At 43.7% G+C, this 21,136-nt stretch overlaps 1 protein-coding gene across 1 annotated transcript; it reads left to right on the top strand.

Annotated features, from left to right (window-relative positions):
- The first annotated feature begins 5,349 nt into the window (after positions 1–5,349).
- On the top strand, positions 5,350–20,164 carry mtnr1al (melatonin receptor type 1A like). Its single transcript, XM_068714072.1, has 2 exons — positions 5,350–5,793; positions 17,569–20,164. Exons 1-2 carry the CDS (start codon positions 5,499–5,501, stop codon positions 18,336–18,338), a joined length of 1,065 nt encoding a protein of 354 aa, XP_068570173.1. The 5' UTR covers positions 5,350–5,498; the 3' UTR covers positions 18,339–20,164.
- Positions 20,165–21,136: the final 972 nt, after the last annotated feature.

Here is a 21,136-nt window from a genome sequence, read left to right as displayed (position 1 = left end):
GAAAAAACAGTCATAGTATAGCCTGTCGAAAAAGTAAAAAAACTGTCATCGTATAGCATGTCGAAAAAGTGCAAGTACGGGGGATCGATATGCAATCCCTCTGGTTGATAGGCAGCCATGATCTCCACTTAGCCACCGCAATACAGCATGATGACAAAAGTCATAGTATAGCATGTCAAAAAAATTGAAAAAACAGTCATAGTATAGCATGTCGAAAAATGGAAAAGACAGTCATAGTATAGCATGTCGAAAACAGTCATAGTATAGCATGTTGAAAAAAGAGCAAGTACCGGGGATCAATCCGTAAACCCTCTGTTTGAAAGACAGCCATGCTCTCCACTTAGCCACCGTAGTATAGCATGTCAACAAAAGTCATAGTATACCATGTTGAAAAAACTCGAAAAACAGTTATAGTGTAGCATGTCGGAAAAAGTGATAAAACAGCCATAGTATAGCATGTCGAAAAAAGTTATAAAACAGTCATAGTATAGCATGTCGAAAAAAGTAAAAACAGTCATAGTATAGCATGTCGAAAAAAGGAAAAAACAGTCATAGTATAGCATGTCGAAAAAGTGAAAAAACAGTCATAGTACAGTATGTAAAAAAGTCACAGTATAGCCTGTTAAAAAAGTCATAGTATAACATTTTTAAAAAAGTCATAGTATAGTATGTTAAAAAAGTCACAGTATAGCATGTTGAAAAAAGTCACAGTATAGCATGTTAAAAAAAGTCATAATATAGTATTTTAAAAAAGTCATAGTATAGCATGTTGACAGGGGAAGTCGCTTTAATTCAAAGCGACTTACAATTCGGTATCTATCTACCTACCATTGACATGAGACTAGCAGAGCAGGAGGGGAGGATCGAACCACCAACTCTCTGATTGAAAGGCGGCCATGCTCTCCACTTAGTCACGGTAGTGTAGCATATTGAAAAAAGTCATAGTATATTATGTTAAAAAAGTCATAGTATAGAATGTTAAAAAAGTCATAGTATAGTATGTTAAAAAAGTCATAGTATAGAATGTTAAAAAAGTCATAGTATAGAATGTTAAAAAAGTCATAGTATAGTATGTTAAAAAAGTCATAGTAAGGCATGTTGATAAAAATTCATAGTATAGTGTTATGGTCTGGCTCAAAACCATAACAAATGTCATGCAAACTCAGGCAAGGAGTTAACCAAACAAATACTTTCAATAAACAAAAGATCAGAGATGGTCAAAATTACATCAAAATGTATTTTGATACAAAATACAAAATACCCCTCAAATAAATGCATTAAAATAAAATACAAAATACTGGTGCCAGAAAATGTAACAAAATACAATACATGTATTTTGTATTTAAAATATAGGAAATACTTTTTTCTGGATTTTCTGTTTTCTCACAATTTGGTATAGCAGAGCATTCAGGTTTGGGCTAAATATATATATAATGTACACAAAGCTCTGGTGAACCCCACAAAAAGGAAGAACAGTCACAGAATGTCAGTGTAACTAAGCAAAGCTATTAAAAGACAACAACTTGATTGATTATGTATATATACTGTATATATTTTTTTTTTTAACAACCCATAAACTTTGGTTTTGTATCAACAAGAAAATATTCATCACATATGAATAGCATCACACATTAGGCCTATGTATACTTTAAAAGCAAAATATAGAATTAAAACCAGTTGTACACAGGTATCGAGCCTAAATACATGACTGTACTGAAACATGTTGTCCACCTGGCCAACTGTAGAATGTATGAAATAATACAACTAACAATACTTTCATAATATGCCTTTTAAATAAAATAAATTGGATATTTAATGTTTTTTTGTTTTTTTTAAACATATGGACATCTACTGTCATAGCCTGGCTAACTGTGAACTATTTTATCTGCCAGTAATTGATATGGCATTATGACATTCACATTGAGAAGATACAGCATAACTTGTAATACAGTGCAAATTACATTACCGTCATTTAGCAGACGCTTTTATCCAAAGCGACTTACAATAAGCAACATTGGTAATCAAAAGAACTACGAGTCACCAGAAGTCATAAGTACATCTCCTTTTCCAAACAAGCATCTAAGAGCATGAAGCAGAGCATAACTCAGAGCCAAAGTACAGAAACAAGAAAAACAGTTAGTGCTATAAGTAATACGAATACAATAAGTGCAACAAGCTAGTATGAATACAATAAGTGCTACAAGCTAGTATGAATACAATAAGTGCTAAGTGGAAGGCTCAGGGTAGCACTTCCTGAAGAGGTGAGTCTTCAGCCTGATGAAAGATGGGCAGCGACTCCGCTGTCCTGACGTCAGTGGGAAGTTCATTCCACCACTGTGGGGCCAGGACAGAAAACAGCCGTGACCGGGTCCATCGGCCGCCAGGACCTCTGAGCGACGAGGCGACCGATCGCCCCGAGGCAGCAGAGAGAAGTGGTCGGGCAGGGGTGTAGGGCTTGACCGTGGCCTGGAGATAGGAAGGAGCTGTTCCTTTCACTGCCCTGTAGGCTAGCACCAGAGTCTTAAACTGGATGTGAGCTCTTACAGGGAGCCAGTGTAGAGAACGGAGAAAGGAAGTTGTGTGGGAGAACTTGGGGCGATTGAACACCAGGCGAGCTGCAGCTTTCTGGACAAGCTCCAGAGGTTTGATGGCCGACGCTGGGGCTCCGGCAAGGAGAGAGTTGCAGTAGTCCAGGCGGGAGATGACAAGAGCCTGGATGAGAACCTGCGCCGTCTCGTCAGTCAGGAAGGGACGAATCCTCCTGATGTTGTAGAGCAGGAATCTGCAGGAGCGTGTAACGGATGAAATGTTTGCCGAGAATGACAGTTGGTCATCCAGGGTCACACCCAGGTTCCTCTCAGTCCGAGTTGGCGTCACCACAGTATCATCAATGGTGATGGACAGGTCCCGGTCCGGGCAACCCTTCCCCAGGAGGAATAGTAGCTCAGTTTTGTCTAGGCTGAGCTTGAGGTGGTGTGTCGTCATCCACTTCGAGATGTCAGCCAAACACACAGTGATGCGTGTCTCCACTTGGGTGTCACCGGGGGGAAATGACGAGACCAGCTGGGTGTCATCGGCATAACAATGGTAGGAGAAGTCATGCGAGCGAATAACAGAACCCAGAGATGTTGTGTAGAGCGAGAAGAGAAGGGGGCCCAGGACTGAACCTTGCGAAACCCTCGTAGTCAGCATGCGTGGTTCCGACACGGCCCCCCTCCAGGTCACCTGGTAGGATCGACCTCTCAGGTAGGCCCATCCCTTCGAGGGTGGAGAGGAGGATCTGATGGTTCACAGTGTCAAACGCCGCAGACAGGTCCAGGAGAATCAGGACAGAGGAGAGAGAGTTAACTCTCGCGGCGTGAAGCGACTCTGTCACCGCAAGGAGGGCTGTCTCTGTCGAGTGACCCACTGTGAACCCGGACTGGTGGGGGTCCAAGAGGCTGTTCTGGTGGAGATAGGAAGACAGTTGGTTAAAGACAGCACGTTCAAGTGTTTTGGATAGAAAGGGTAGAAGAGAAACCGGTCTAAAGTTCTTGACATCAGAGGGGTCAAGTGATGGTTTCTTCAGAAGGGGGGTGACTCTGGCGGTCTTGAAGGCCATGGGAAAGCATCCTGAAACAAGAGATGTGTTGATGAGGTGGGTGAGGAAAGGAAGGAGTTCAGTCGCAATAGACTGAAGAAGAGGGGAAGGGATCGGGTCAAGGGAGCACGTGGTGGGGCGGTTAGATGTAACAAGGTTGAGGACCTCGTTAGGGGAGAAGGAGCCAGATATGGTAAATCTGATTAGATTAGATGGTCAGACGTCTCTTGATGAGGTTATCATGAACATACAAGCTCCCAATCTCCCTCTTCCTATAGCTAGCTACTCGACTGATAAGTTAACTTGCTAAACACTGGCTATGCACTAGCCTAGACAGCATGCTAGCGTCATTAGCATGTTAGCATCGATCGCTAGCTTGATATTATAACCATCACCATGTATATACAATAGGCTATGTAGCCAGACCCAGACATACATTATACATCAAGCTAGTTGACATCTGTCACACTCAGATAACATATTTACCTTGACAGACAATCTGTTGAACTTGAAGATCTGAAGACTGAACTCATGAACTGCTTTTTGATTCGTGGAGAAAGTATTTTAAATACAAAATTACTCCACTCTAAAGTATTTTGTTTCAAATTACGTTAGATTTTTTATCGGGTCCATCAAATACAATTAAAAAATACTCAAAAGTAATAGAAATACTGCCCATCTCTGACAACACACACACACACACACACACACACACACACACACACACACACACACACACACACACACACAGACACACAGAGAGAGAGAGAGAGAGAGAGAGAGAGAGAGAGAGAGAGAGAGAGAGAGAGAGAGAGAGAGAGACGTTGTTGGAGGCTATAAACGTCCACGACAAGGACTCAGACGCTCGGAGTTGAAGTTGCTTTCGGCACGTGAGGGTCTGAGTGACTGCGGAGACCGGCAGACTGAGAGACAGACCGGCATCTGAAACCGAGCGGAAGCTGGAATCATGAAATAACGGAGCGGATTTGTGAATGAAACATCACTTCAGCACGCGCGAAAAGGGACTCGATTCACAAAATGAAGCGGTCGACCTGAGAAGCTTCCGATCTGCAGTTTTGTTTTACTTTTTTTTTTTCCTTCTAGTTTAATTGGGAGCCGAATGCAAAACCCGCGTGCTTGCTTTTAGAAGATTTCTTATTTTTTATCGCGTTTTCTGTCCGAATGTTCAGAGGATTCTAAGAGCTATGATTAGTAGACGATTAGTCACCTGTCGGTTAATAGTCTCGTTTACATCGGTGACAAGTGAACTGATCAAAGATAATAACGCTCTACTTTCACAGAAATGTCCTGCGATTTCCCGTTTGGAGACTTAAAGGACCCCTCGCTCCGGTGCCATTACGCGCAGTGATGCGCACATCTCCCCGGTGCTCCCAGTCGCGTGGACGCGGGAAGTGCACCCTAAAACCAGTCATTGTGAAAAAAAACATCAATTTATGAAGGAGCTTAAACCGATATAATGTTTTTCTTACTGGCATACATGTGTAGTACACCAGTGAAGTAGTGGGGGGGCATTAGTCGTGAGTCAGAGCGTTTCGTATCGCGGACACACTGAGGAAGTTCCCCACGTAATCAAAGTAACCTGAGACATCAGGACTCAGACCGTCCAGTCAGATAGACCCAGTCCGCTGTAGAGCCAACACACGAGATCACGCACAGCTGCACAGTGGCACGTGTGGGCTCACATCACCTCCTCTTCCTCTCCTCGCACTACCCACCGGCTCGTTGTAGTTTACCGCTGGTTTGTTGTATTGTAAAATCATAGTTAATGAGTATTAGATATAAACGGCCCATTCAAATGGCTCAGCATGTAGCATGACGCCATCATATGGACTGAGCACCCTCCTCCCCTCATCTTCCAAACAACTCTGACTGACCTCCTCCAGCATCTCCGTGCGTAATGCTGAACGGACCGACCCTCCACGACCACGACCCGATGCGACTCGTCGACGCGAGGCACCTTCCGCAACTGATGTCCCTGGAGGACCATGAGCCCACGCTGGTGGAAGGGACCCTGGGGCCGCGCAACTCCACGCCGCCCGGGGAGGAGGGGGCTCCGGGTCAGCAGCACCAGTCCTTCCCCTGGGTGGCGACCCTGCTGGCCGGCGTCCTGATCACGACCATCGTGGTGGATGTTATCGGGAACCTGCTGGTCATCGTGTCCGTGTTCCGGAACAGGAAACTCAGGAAAGCAGGTTCGTCAGCTTCGGAGAAATATATTTAAGATTTAAGAAGGACCCTGATGCTAACCAGTAACTGATTATGATTATCAATGAGTTTATTACCCAACTACCGTATTAACTTTTGAGGTTGCTTTAAGATAATTTATGCAATAGTACCTTGTATTTTCTTATGACGTTACTCTTAAAAAATATGAAAAATAGCATCATGTTATCTATTCAGTTATTACATGAATACAGTTTGAATTCGATATTACAATAAATGTAATACATTTTCCAAAAATAAATATTAAAATGACACTATAAATAAGGAAGTGTGAAACAGAAAGGATGATTATTAAAGCTATATGCACCACATACAGCAGACAGTCAGAAGTGTATGAACTGAGATTATAAACAGGACAGATCAGGTCGGAGAAGTTGCAGAGAGCTCAGTTCTCTGGAACTCGTCTCCACCTTGAACACGTCACCGCTCGTTGTGCTTCTCAAGGACACGTTGACAGAACGTTGTTGCCGCTGCAGACGATCAGGAGCCAAACGCGGTGTGACATGTTGTTATAGTCTCGTAAAAAAACAGGGACAGTTGGGTCTCTTTGGAGCAGCTGTGCAGCGAGGCTGAGAGATTGGCTTAAAGGGTCAAAAGATGTCTGGAAACTAAAAGAAGTGAAGCCAGAGTTAGTGACTCACTGGAATCGATGTTTAAATCTAATAGTAGCCGCAGACTGAAGTGGACTACAAGCCTTCAAGAGCACTTCTGTGCATAAATAATCAGATTACTTAGGACCCCTCAAAACGTACAGACAGAGAAATCAATCAATCTGGGGCTCCTTATTGTTATCCTTCACTCTGCTGAACCGTCTGCAGTAGTAAATATCACATTAAAGCACTTAGTGAGGACGGGCACCTTCTTTGTACTCGTGCAAGCAATAAATACATATTGATGAGGTTGGTTTTGCAGTGAAGCCAAACTTCATGTCTAAGCTATTAATAACCCAAGCAGTAAGAATCAATTCACACCAGCACCCCAGCACCCCAGCACACCTCTGAAAGAAGAACCGTGGACGATAGAGCGGCTTGTGAAGGGTTGAAAAGTTCTAGCAAGGTAGAACCCTTTAGTCGAGTTGTTCTGTAGAGAGAAGATCCTGCACGGGGGAACCCTTCTACACCTTTGTGGTAAAAACTAAAATGTTTCACTATACTCACGTCGCAGCAGTAATCGACACGGTAGGTTTTATGTTTTTGCAATTGTAATGAAGAGAATACCGTTTTACCGCTTTGCAGTTTTGAAATCCACATGGAGATGATTGTTGATATAAATCACATGTGTTGAAGGACGTTGGCACCAGCCGCTGAAGCTGACTGATCAAAAAGGTTATTTCATTGTGCACATTTTCAGACATTGTCTTGGTGGAACACGTTGACATTGTTGTTTTTGCAGGAAAAGGTGACGCACTCTGTTGAGTAAGTGATGAAAAAGTGAGCCGGAGAGAGAAGTTCCCTTCTCACCTCCATCGAGCGTGAAGTGGATGTGAGAGTCAGATTATACGTTTCAGAAAGTTACAGACGTTGTTGAACACATCCTCCCTTATCCGACACTGGGAATGTGGTGGTGGCTGTGTGTGTGTGTGTGTGTGTGTGTGTGTGTGTGTGTGTGTGTGTGTGTAGGGGGTGACACTTTTGGACAATCTGACAGCACTTCTGATGGAGTATACTGTCGCCTTGAGAGCGGAGAGAGTGGAGAAAAACATCTGCTGAAAACCACTAAAGGTCAAGTCGTCTTTGTCTCTGTGGTGTTTTTCCAGAAGACTTTCCAATATTTCACACAAATGCTCCACGCAGGAGTATTTCACAGAACATAAAACACTTTGTGGGAATACATTTAACAAAAATCTGCTTTTTTTAAGAGGGGAAATAATACTTCTAATACTTACAAGTTGAAACACAGTCATTGGAAAGACGTTGAAACAATGTCTGTTTGTCTCAAAGATGTCCACAATTAAGTCGAAAGTCGCCTGTTTTTAACTTAGACATCTATAGGACTTTGTGAACATCTTCATCTTCAAACTAGGACGTGAACGTCTTGATTGTCGAGTGATAAGATCACAAATAAAGTGACCTTATGTCAGGAAAGAGCTGGATTGAAGGAGTGGAGTCGGCATTGTTTACAACTTAATTATCTTTATCTCTACCCGAGATCATTTTGCGACCCCAGAGCGTCTGAATCGTCTCGTCACCGTCTCTCTCCGGGGCTCCACGCTTGTCCCCCGTGACGAATTAGCATCGCCCACGAATCAATACGGAGAAAAAACCACCCATAGCGGGTCATTCCCTTTAGCCCGCCAAAGCCGTCAGCTAATGGAGTAATTTGTTTCTTCAACTTTCTTCCATCAATCCGGAGTCAGATGGAATCCCTGAGTGAGAATGTAACGATTGGAGGAGGGGAAGCTGGATGGAGCGTTCACCTCGCTCATTTATTCTTCCCTTCTCATTGATCTCATCTTCCCTTCCTGTCCTCTTTTTGGTTTTTTTCAATCTCTCATCTTCTCAGCTCTCATCTCAATCCAACTCCCTGCATCTCCAATTCTCCTTCTTCAACCAGTCCTTGTCCTTTCCATTTGACTCATTCCTTCTTCTTCTCTCTTTTCAATCTCCTCTCTTTGCTCCTCTCCTGACCCGTCAGGTCTCTCATCCCTCCCATTGTCTCCTACCGGTGAACTCGTCTCTCCTCTCCCGTTTTCCTCGTCCTCCCGTCTCATTCATTAATCTCCGCCCGTCCATCTTCCCGTCAGAGACACGTTACCTGATCGTTACTGAAGTCCTGTCGCAGTTTATTACGTCACCACATCTCGAACAAATCCGACGCTTTCATTCAAAAACCTCCATGCAAAAAAATAAATACGTTCTGGGAGAACAGTTCTATGGAAACAATATGTAATTGTTTACATCTGAAAAAGGTAATTATCACGAGAACAATGGTCTTTTGTGTTCTGCATCTCCTGGCTGATTGCCCAAACTCACCGAATCCTAATGATTCGTGTGTCCCGCTGGGAATCAATTTGCCGAAACGTGAGCGAGTCAGACAGTTTTCATTGATCTCGGGGGTGCGGTGGATCAGCGGTCCTTAACCTTATTTTCAGAGGACAGTCCCATCTGGGCGAAGTAATCCACAGGGAGCCAGGCCGGGGATGAACTCTAAATGTCACCCAGGTCCATTCATGAACATGCATTCTTATTACGTCTTTATTTCAAAAGTTCAGTAGTGTCTAGCGAGGAGAATCCTGCAGTTAAATGTCGAGAGCTGCGACACAGTATGCTTTAACTGACTCTCTGTAGCATCACTGATGGTTCTCCAGAGCAACTCTTTGAAGATAAGAGTTCACACTTTGAGTGTTGACGCCTCCTGAAACAAACACATCTTTAATGTCTTCTTACTGAGAGCAACATGGCGGCACCACGTGGTAGTACGTGTCTTTTCAATGCCGGGACGCACTTGATGTCCAGTCTTGCACGCATTGGGATTCGATTGGCCAGACCACATGTCGATGAGGTTACGTTGCAGACAGTTTACTGTGTTTGTGGATCTGTGAGGAGTGAATGTGTGCAGCTCAGACAAACCGATTTCAAAACTTACCAGGAACTCCAGCTGACCCTCTGGATTCTCATCTTTTTCTGCTTCTGTCGCTAAACAGAGAAGAAGAGGAGGAGTCAAACAACTTGAGATTACAGCAAAACTTAAAGCGTTCAGCTTGAGTGGTGGACATGTTTGTGCCACTTTGAGCAAATCTGTCTGTTTTTTTTTTGTCGGTGTTGACTCCCAGAGAGGAGAAGCTCTGCTCCTGGAGGAGGAGGAGAAGACGCTGCTGTTGCTGCTGGGAGCTGAGTTCTCCTCCTCCCTCCGGAGCTCCAGACTGCGGGTCCAAGGCTGCAGCTGAAGCCGGATCTGGGTCTGTCCACGGTGGACCGGTCTCTGCTGGAGGATCTGGGTCTGTCCACGTTGGACCGGGCTCTGCTGGAGGATGGTGACACATCATTTATTGAATGTAATAAATGTCAGCAGCTCCACACAGATGGAGTTTGGTCACTTTTAAGCGTCGGGACGGTGGGTGGTGTTACTCTCCGCTTCACGAGAAGTGAAGCCAAGCAGATGGTCGTTCTCTGGGTGTTTCTCTTAAGTCCGAATCGACCGGTCTGACGGCTGGAAACCAGCAGGAAGTGGCCGGTCTGCTTTGAAATGCCACCCACTGAGGGGATCTACCCGAGAGATGAGCCCACGATTCTTCTCTTTTCATCTCAACATCTGAAGACGTGGACGCTCTGAGGAGCTCTGAGGAGCTCTGAGGGATCTCAACTAATGAAAGTTATTAACGTTCTGCGATGACCAGATTCTGAACATGCATAAACAAACAGAACAGCCAGGAGCTATAATTAGGTTAATTAGGTTTGGGGTTTTCTGATAACAGAAGCGAAACTATCCGTCGAATCCCGGTTCTTTCAAATCCCTCATCAAATCTCTCTGGGTTTAGCTTCCAATGTTTTGAAGTAACGATTTACAGTACGCTACAAAACTTGATATTCAGGAACAAAACTCGGTTTCTCAGATTCCGTTTGCTTGCTTGGCAGAAACACAACAAGTTTGAGTGGAGACAGAAGTTTTATTTTGAAAGGACTGGACGCACGTAACAAACGGATATCGACGCGTGTTGCTGCACTTTCGTAGAGAAAAATTAGGAGAAAAATATATGAATTGTTGATTAATATGTTGCAGATATTGCCTTAATTAACATTTTTATGTGTAGTTGCACCCAAATCAGAGCAACTGAATTGAAAAGATGAAGATTTGAATTAATATCTATTTGCAGGTGAAATATTGTGCTAAAAAGACGAGTTGATAAATTGATAATTCAACCAACAAATATCAATCAGCAACAATTCTGATCATAGACTATATGTTTAAAACATTTGTTAAAGATGTCTGACCGTGTTGGTAGCAGCAGCATTTTATTCTCTTCGTCTTATTATGAATTTGAGGTCTGGCAGAGTTCATTGTCATCTCACTGAGTAGATACTTCGTGTGAACTCCAGACTTTAGGGACTATGAGCAGAGAAACGTGTTTATTTTCTCATCATTAAACCTCTACAGCTTAGGGCTTAGCTTAGCTTAGAGTAGGGCTGCAGCTAACCAGCAGAGGACAGAAACTCCCCTCTGGGCTCTTTGAGATAAGAACACATTTAAAACATGCTGTAGCTGCTCCGACAAAAGCATTTCCTCCAGCTTTTAAAGTAAGGATGGACAATCACTCAGCGTTGTTGTTAGCAAATAATCAGCGGGCTTCAGAAAGAGAAAGCAGATTTAAATTCCACAGCTGGAACTTAGCGTCTCGACAGAAACTTTCTATATTCCTTGTGGATTTTTAGCCACTGAAGATGTAAATATTCATGCGAATACTGACTGATTCTGGGCGCCTAAAATATAACTATTGAACTACTATAAGAGTACCTGTATAGAAACAGACCACCTTCTCTTTACTGATGGAGGTCTGATAGAGGGTCAGGTTAAAAGCTCCTCGCAGTAACTTGAAATGATAACGTGCTTTCAAAATATTTGGCCCTAAGATCAATGAATAACTGTGATGAATAAAGTGATATCAAATATCACAATTATCTCTCCAGCCATACCAGTGCAGCCCTGTACACAATAGTTCCCCGATCCGCAGAGAGACAAGAGAGGCGACAGGTGGCAGGAAGCTTATCAGCCCAGCACATGAAGGCATGAAGGCATGTGTTCTGCTGCTGCGTATGACATGAAGTCACGCCCCCCCCCCACGACATCACGTCTGATGAGGCTCACCTGATCCCAGCCACCTGCACGACCTCGTCCTGCAGCGGCACACCTGCCCGAGGATTCAGACGCTCTCTGTGATTTAGTTTGATCTAATTCCCTTTAACTGCTGCTCGGGGGGGCTTTATCACTTCATATCAATGTGTTTGTGTTGTCAGCGTTGGTGAGGACGCTGCTGGAGGCATTCGAGATGCGACGACCCCGCCTCATCTTTAACCTCACACCCTCTTAGAGCCTGACTCTGGAAATAAATTACATTCATTTCCTCTGGTTTATTGCGACTTCTCACCCAACAAAATGGTACTTTATGCCGTCTTAGATCAATCTGTTGAGTATCAAACACTCACCTCTTTTAGGTTTGAAAGGCAGCTGCACAAATATGTTATTATTTGTGGAGTCACAGCAAAAACAATGGATTCCAATTCTTTTCTTTCCGTATTGTCATATTTTCACTCAAATGTTGGCGAATCGTGACTCTGATGGTTTGCTTCTTAATAAGGAAGTAAATGTTTGACTGACGTGTCGGTAGCCAATCAGTAGACTACAATTCTGACACAGTTCCTCAGTCCTGCCAATGAGTCTGCTTGGATTGGCACAGTTCTGACCAATGAGAGAGCAGAGGGGGCGGGTGCTTCAAAGGTCAGGTCCTTCAGTCCAATGAGATGGAAAGAAGAGATGGAAAAGATCTCAAAACAGTTGTATGATTCAATACATGAGCTATTTCTCATCTTCTTTTGATATTCTAGATGTATTGTCTAAAAACAAGTCCCTATATCTCACTGAAATGTTTCTCATTAGCTGATTCTGTCTCATATTTAGTGTTGAGTGAGATATTTGTATTAGTAATGAGACAAATTACTTGATAGGTTTGACGTTTTTTGCAGCGTTTTTGTTCCTCTTCCACTTGTTTTTATGGAATATGTGATACTTTTTGTCTGCTGTCGACGCTCACAGATTCTTTTTTGGGTTGAACACAAACTACAAAGACCCGTCAGCCTTCCTGGTTCACCTGCAGCCTCCTCATCCTCTTTGTTCTGCTCCGCCGCCAACGATCCTTCCACGAATCACTGACGCCGTCCGTTGATCAAAGGCTGAGCGGCTTCTAATCGCTGCCAGCTGCAGCACAGATGTTCTGCTGATGCAAAAGCACCTCGCTGGTCGATGACATGCTATGCTTTACACATTTAGCGCATATGCTTGTTTTTTAAGAGAGGGTTTGCTCGTAGAGATGAACCTCCAGAGAACTACAAGCTGAGTCTGAAGCTTTTTCAGTGAGTTTCAGCTCCTGGTTTAGCCGACATACAGCTTTACTCCCACAGCCTCGTTGTCGAGTGCAGGTTTGAGATTCTCCTGAACGAATCGAGGGCGTCTCATGACGTACAGATGATCGTAGAGAAGAGGAGGTCGTGTTGCTCGGGCTTTAACTGTTTCGGCGACACCTGGAAGCTGCTTCACGTCCTCTTCAAATATGTTAACGTGTGATCATATGGATCGTCTTTATTGTCAATTCACGTTTGTCTATTCTGAACATCTGTTTGCATTTGTGTCCGTCCAGGGAGAGCGATCTTCCTGAGGTTTCCTCCGTCTTTACGCCTCAGCGCTGGCGGCAGCCGTGGCTCGTTATGTTGTCTGTCTAACGGCATTTTGGACAGACGGATGTAAACTGCAACTTGATTAGTTGGCGGAGGCAAACAACTGTGAGGCGCTAATTCTGTTTTGTTTGGGGAGTTTTTCCTCAAAATAAGGACTGAGGGTGTTCGTAAAGCCCCCTTAGACGACGTGTAAATCACTAACAGCTAACAGTTTCACTGTATTCCCCCTCTCTTAGAAAAAGATGTCTTACTGCAAACTACTACTGCAAACAAACTAAAGTACATTAAAGTGTACAGAAGGCTTCAAACGTCATTCAAACCTTAATGTTGGAAACTATAACTTAAGTTTGGTTTGTGGAAAGTTTGTGGGAATTTGAACTCATGACCTCGGCCCTGAATGTGACCCTCTAAACACTCCCAACCTCAGTGTTAGAACCTCCAACTTCTCTTTACGACACTCGGGAATGATCCAGAAACGTCAGTCGAAAGGTTCACTCAAAGTGTTTTTTTTATTTTCCTGAACAAACTCGATATCTACCCGTCTGTGGGCGACAGCAGTGTTTGCTGTTGTACTTCAACAAACTCAGAGCTGCCGTCAGGAACACACACACACACACACACACACAGACACACACACACACACACACATACACACACACACACACACACACATACACACATACACACACACACACACACACACACACACACACACGCCAGCCTGGCCGAGACTTTGTTCTGAAGTGAGATGCTTAACTTTGGGGGGGGGGGGGGGGGGAGAGTTCACAGGGCTGATCCCTGTACTGAACAGATGAGCTGATTAGATTTATGCAGCGACTCGCTGCATAAATTTGCATTTCAATGTTGACAAAAAAAAAAAAAAAAAGAAAGAAGAAGATGTCTTTGAAACTACTGGAACTTCTCAGTGCGTTCAAGAGGCAAAAGATCACACCACGCTGATAGAAATCTGTGCTCATTAATTCATCGTTTGTCTTAATGAACATGCTAATTAACATAACTGGTTGCGCTAAATGGATCATTAAGCTCAGGCCCTCGTGTTGGTGAGAACTGAAGTCTGAAAGAGCGACACATGACTCACTCCACTCGCTCAGGACTAAAGGAGTTTCCTTGTAAACAAACACAAGTCGTGTTCAGCGTCTCTCAGCAAACACATCGTTTTGACAAACGTGTTTAATGATGCAAGTCTTCCTCCTATCCCCGACTTCACCGGCAGCTTGGCACGTCACTGCTTATCTGGTGCGTCATGTCACTCGTACTGTAGAAGAACGATGACATAGCGCTGATAGAGGTCAGCCTCACCACTAGATGTCGCTACATTTTACACACTACCACGAGGTGCTTTCTTCTCTCGTGTCTCCTGGTGAACAAAGAATCCCAAAAATAGAGAAACGTTTTTATGAATTGAAGTAAAATGGCTAAAGCAAAACTATACAACATTCTCAAGCTTGTGCAGACTCGTGCTACTCTTCCAGACGAGCCCGATTTCAAAGAATTACACACTTTGAATATGTCCTGACCATGTGGAGTTTGGGGCTGAGGTATGGTCAAGAGCGAGACTCGAGGTAGCTGAGTCGAGCCGGGCGATGTCACAGGAAGCACCGTGAATTTATACGTCGACAGCATGAACGGCTTTAACGGGGCTGACTGTCAGTATGATGTCCTCCTCAATTACTGAACTACACAGGGAATTGAACCTCTAACCCTGCAAGCGTTTCTCGATCTTCGCTGATCAACATACAGCTCCAGCTTACACGAGATTGTTGGGAATTGTCACAAAGAGCAAACGCGGTAATAAAGAGAAAACATATTGGCTTGCGGATAACAATCAGTCTCCAGATCTCCTCCCTAACCATCTCTCTGTGACGCGCCGGAGACCAGGAGTTGCCATCCAGAATAATAAAGATGCAGCTTCTTTATAATGAAGATGGAGCTGGAGCTGCAACAAGGCGTTATCAACGCTGCCAGAGTTAACGACCTCTGAATGCGAAGACGTCATCTGATAAAACGTATCAATTACAGCAACGGCAGACGGCGGAGACACAACCTCTCAGCCGCTGGAGGTTTCAGCTCACCTCCAGTGTCTGGACTTCATGCTCAGCTTGTTAATGAGGTCTGATTGGAGCATAGGAAGGCCTTGTGTTTAATATGTTTGACGCAAATGCACCCGTTTCCACCCCAATACAATGCTCATACAATGCTCATAGCTTTGAAAAGTAACATTTTAAATACTCAGCACAAAGCCTTTCCTGTACTAAAGCTGTGACAATTCTCCTGAACAGTGTAGTCAAGAGAATACTGCAGTATAAATAGCTCTGTGCAAACCAAGGATGAGATTGTTTTTGTATTCGATCCAAGTGATGTAGTGTATCGAGCAAACGTCATTGAATAATAAGTATAAGAAGTGAGAAAGTCCCCTCAGGGCGGATAGGAGGGGCAAACTAACACAGGACTTTCACTCAGGAGACCTCCGTTTGTGTCCCATGTGAAACCAAAAAGTAGCGTACGCTTGTAACGAAATGTTGTAACGCAACGTTACGTGAAAAAGTCCACTAGGGGGAGGTTGTCATTTATTATCTCAAGGTACGCTGTTGCGCTTGTTGTCACCTAACGCGTTGCTTTGTCGCGTCACGTTGCAGTGTTGCGTTGACACATTACTATGTTAACATAAAACCTTGATGTTTTTGCTTTTTTACCTTTACCAAGTCGATTTGTTGCTTAAACTAAACTCCTTCACAGCATAAGCACATCAATCATTGAAAAGCATTGAGTACACCTTCAGCAACTAGCGTAGCATAGAAGAGCTAACACTAATGAAGTGCAAACGTACTTCGCTAATGTTAGCTCCGCAGGTTTTTAGGAAGGAATGTGACGTTTTAGAAACGTATATCTCCTTCCAACCTCGCCGAGTATCACTATCACACAACGTTTAACCATGACTAGCTCCAAATCCACTAAACCAGCCTGAACACGAGGAACATCTGAGACCAATGATGAGGGTCAACGGAGCAGAGACGGATAGTTGTTGGACCCTGGTCAGAGCTGGATGATGCTACGCTATGATTGGCCTGCGTTAGAGGGGCGGGTGAAGGACCAACTGTTGTGACATGTCACTAAAAGACAAAAGTCATCTTCGTGCTACAGATAACATCAGAGGATCACCAGAGTCAGTAGGATTTATCCTCTGGGGACCATGAATATCGGCATCATGGCAATCTATCCAATAGCTGTTGAACCCAATGTGGCGGAGCGACCATAAAGCGTTGCCTGGATGAAGGGCCTTTTAAATCTTTAATGAAATCAGTTCACTTTTCTTTTGAGTAGAGTTCGGGGTAAATATATCTGAAATAGATACCAGCCTGCCATACTAATGCTGCACAGACGTGGGACGGACTAATGGAGGGAGCTTTGAACCATGGCTCCATACGCTGACAGAGTTTCATTGGAATGCAGCACGGTCCACTCGGGGCGACAGGCAAATGTTAAACCCTTAAATCAGGCCCTCAAACTTCATTTCCCCATGTGGGAGACCTTTACAGAAAACCAGCTGGGTCACAACTTTGTTATTGTCAAAGCATACAGTATTTGGCTGAGCCCAAAAGAAAAAATGGAATAAACTCCAACCCACCTGCACAGTGGGGTGGAATACAAACCAGTGTTTACCCTCCTCCTGGGGAACAACAATGGTCCATCATTGTGAACTTCATGAGTGAAATGTCTAAATAAGAGTGCAGATTATTGAACTGGAGCAGCTTGGGACAGTTGATTGCATTAGCCTCTAATGATGGTAGGGGCATGAGGTTTGGAGAGTAATGATCCAGATGCTAAAGGGGATTGGGATCCGACTGGGAGTTTGGCTTTTTGTTTTTCAGTTTGTTTTTGCTCTATTTTTATCTCTATGAGACAAAATGACCCAACTTCTCAGTGGATTTATTCCCTCAGTAAACATTGTAAACATGGGTTTACGGTCTCAATCTCTAGTTCAAGTCTTCTTCAACACAGCATGATGATTCACTGGTTGCGAGAAAAAAAAGCAACTTCAGAAACAATGTTCATCAGAACCCTTAAATGAAGTTTCAAGTCTTGACGGGTTGATTCAAGTAGAATATAAAAGGAAACCATTGTTTGAATGGAGGGCAGGTGATCATCATGATTTGTCAGTACTGTGGAATAAATGCATACTAGTATTTATACACAGATACGTGGGGACGAGACTAAAAGCAGTATGAAACAACTCTACGTCTACTTACTCACTTGATTCTGATTTCAAAGACAAACAAACTCACCTGTCAGTTCTGTCCCACTTGTCGATGACCGTCTGTCTCCCTCTTCTGTCTGCAGGAAACGCCTTCGTGGTGAGCCTGGCTCTTGCCGACCTGGTGGTCGCCATCTATCCCTACCCGCTGGTGCTGACCGCCATTTTCCACGACGGCTGGATCGCCGGCTACATCCACTGTCAGATCAGCGGCTTCCTCATGGGCCTCAGCGTCATTGGCTCCATCTTCAACATCACAGGCATCGCCATCAACCGCTACTGCTACATCTGCCACAGCCTCAAGTACGACAAGCTCTTCTCCAACAGCAACACCATGTGCTACGTGGTGCTCGTCTGGGCGCTCACCATCCTCGCCATCGTGCCCAACTGGTTCGTGGAGTCGCTGCAGTACGACCCGCGGGTTTACTCCTGCACCTTCGCCCAGTCGGTCAGCTCGCTGTACACCATCACGGTGGTGGTGGTGCACTTCATCCTGCCGATCAGCATCGTCAGCTACTGCTACCTGCGCATCTGGATCCTCGTCATCCAGGTGAGGAGGAGGGTCAAGCCGGACTCGCGGCCGAAGATCAAGCCGCACGACCTCCGCAACTTCCTCACCATGTTCGTGGTGTTCGTGCTCTTCGCCGTCTGCTGGGCGCCGCTGAACCTGATCGGCCTGGCGGTGGCGCTGGACTCCAGGCTGAGCCGGGCGATACCGGAGTGGCTGTTCACGGCCAGCTACTTCATGGCGTACTTCAACAGCTGCCTCAACGCCGTGGTCTACGGCGTCCTGAACCACAACTTCAGGAAGGAGTACAAGAGGATCGTGCTGATCATCTTCAAGTTTCACTGCTGAGACGATGCGCTGAAGGGGAGGGATGTCATTCTCTACTTTTGTGACAAGAAAATACTGTTAAAAAGAAGAACTTCACCTTGACAAAGAGACGTGCTGCATGAAGAAAAAAGGAAAAACACTTTGTATGAGAGAGAGGGAAGAAGAACTTTAATAGCTGGAGGTGAAGAGGAGAAGGAGGGAGACAAAGTGAAATAAATGGAGCCATACAGAGTCATCAGTGATGCCTGAGACCTGAACTTGAGAGACTTTGCACATACAAGAGAGGGAGGCAGAGACGAGTGGGAGTAACTTAGTAATGTGTTTTATCACAATTTCCTTTGATAATGAAGTCATGAATTACTGTTCAAACGAGAAAAGAAGAAGAAGAAGAAGAAGAAGAAGAAGTCCTTACTTCATACTTTAATTTGTTGCTGGGCTTTTCAAACATTGTGATCATCTTCTTCCCCCTCATTTATTTTGATGCATGACATCTTCTACAAAAACTCCAACATTGTGGTATTTTTAGGACAGAAGGGAAATGTGACCGATGCTGTTCTGAAAGGTGATTTCTCAACAAAAAAAGGAACTTTTTGAATAGAATAACAAATCGGTGCTTTTTAGGGAATATCAAGTAGTGTGATATACCTTTGAATCAATGAATGAGTAGAAAAGTGACACATGCACATTTTCAAACATCAAGATTTAACATGAACTGTGATAGAAGCGGACAATCCTAATAATCTTGATATTTTAACAAGCCACCCTCACTGGCAGAAGAAAGAAAACGATGAAACGTTGCACGGACAGAGATGAGAGTAAAAAAGAAAACCTGTGAAAGTGGTTTTGGTCTTGCAGTACCGGCGTTGCCGACTTGACTTTCAGTACCGACATGTGGGACCGAGACCTCTGGAGCTTTCTTCCCGCTGTGGTGAAAGCCGTCGGTGGCGTTTTGCCGTCAACTCTTTTATCCTCTGGGACTTCCTCACCTCATCGGCCTCTTCTATCCCATCTCTGCCACATCCTGATCCAACACGAAGACTTTGTCTCACACCTGGAGGTGTCCGTGTGTCCGTTCAGAAGCAATACCGTGTGGACTGTTTATTCTAACTTAAACATCAAAGCTGTTCACTTCAGTTCCCTCAGCGTTCACATACTGAGCTCAGTTACACATCACACCCCCTCCAGCACTCAGTATATTTACTCTACACTTCATATTTTAAACATGACAATGAGAAGAACAGCAAGAGAGATGTTCAAATGAGTAATGAAGTTCTGAACAGTATTCTGACCGCATCACTGTGTTTCACACTCCTGGAAAGTGGAGGCTGAATGTTGCATAATGTATGAGTTAGCGAGGTGTTGCTGCTGCATTTTAATGAGCCCACTGTGTTTGTGTGTGTGTGTGTGTGTGTGTGTGTGTGTGTGTGTGTGTGTGTGTGTGTGTGTGTGTGTGTGTGTGTGTGTGTGTGGATCAGGCTGTTCTGGGACCAGTTCTTACCCAATTTAAAAAGGTCCACCATGGACCGTAAACAGGGCCAGGTGTTGGAGGGAATATGTGTGCATGTCTTCGTTTCATTTTTGTGCCAAAATGTTGCCAGTTCCCAACCCAGGAAGGGTTGTGTTTCTGTTTTTTTTAGGAGGAATTTAAAGTGAAAGGCTCTTTTGTTCTTCAGTACCCAGTAGGCATCAACTGGATCATTTGTAGGTTATCAATTTAAGAAATACACAGAATTTAGAGGAGAGCTTGAGAGAGCTGCTGGATGGTGGGGTTTGATTTTGGATCCTTTCCCCGTTTCCAGTCTTTATGCTAAGCTAAGCTAACCAGCTGAGGATTCATTTTTGCCATTAAGATATGAGAGTGGTATTAATCTGAACATCAAATTCTTTGCAAAAAAAGGGACTAAACATGCGTTCCCAAACTGTCAAACTCCTCATTAAACTGATTAACATGGAAATTCAAACCAAATCGACAGGTTTGCCATTACTTTAACTGAAAGCATTAGTTTAGCATTTTGGGAAATGCGTTTATTTTCATTTTCTTAGCGACAGTTAGACGATAATGTCAACACCACGGGCATGTCTGTCCATTAAAGCTGGGATCTGATTAGCTTAGCTTAGCATAAAGACTGGAAGCTGAGGGAAACAGCTAGCCTGGCTCTGTCAAAAGTAAAAAAATATATAAATACAAACTCCTATTGTTGAACTTTGGACAGAGCCAGGCTAGCTTCCCACCCTGCTACCAGCCTTTGTGCTAAGCTAAGCTAATGGACTCATGGCTCCGTGCTGATCGTAAAGACATAAATCGTCTCTCCGAGAGTTAGACTTTCATTGAAAAAAACCCCAAAAAAAACGTTTTTCCCAAAAATGTCAAAGGTTTTGTTGAAGTATTAATTTAAGTTAAGTTCATATTTTCTTTGATATTCCAGCAAAATTAGCTAAATATGCTTTTAACACTTTTTGTATGTGATGATTTTTAAAAAAAAATATCTATAATATAAAAATGCAATATTATTATTATATTATTATAATGTATATGCAATTGGAATGGACAGTATGGAATTTCAGTTACATGTTTTACCTGATAGCACTTTGTTTCTGCTATTTTTAAGTATTACAGTGAACCTTCAAGCTCAAATTGTTGTAAACAATTGTTTCAATAACTTTAGTTTCAACTGCATAGATGACCATATTTCAATGTGTAGCAGATTCTATCTAAATATTGACATATAATCACTGAATATGAATATGACTGATATATTGAAAAGGGTTTTCGATGTCTCAGTTTGGATCTAAGCAGACATCTGTTCACTTGCAAATGA

This window comes from Cebidichthys violaceus, unplaced genomic scaffold (genome assembly GCF_023349555.1).
Source record: "Cebidichthys violaceus isolate CVI_PGR_0920_01 unplaced genomic scaffold, fCebVio1.0.p SCAF_2, whole genome shotgun sequence".
Lineage (NCBI taxonomy): Eukaryota > Metazoa > Chordata > Actinopteri > Perciformes > Stichaeidae > Cebidichthys > Cebidichthys violaceus.
Note: the sequence above shows the minus strand (reverse complement) of the source record. Positions and strands in the feature narration are given on the sequence as shown.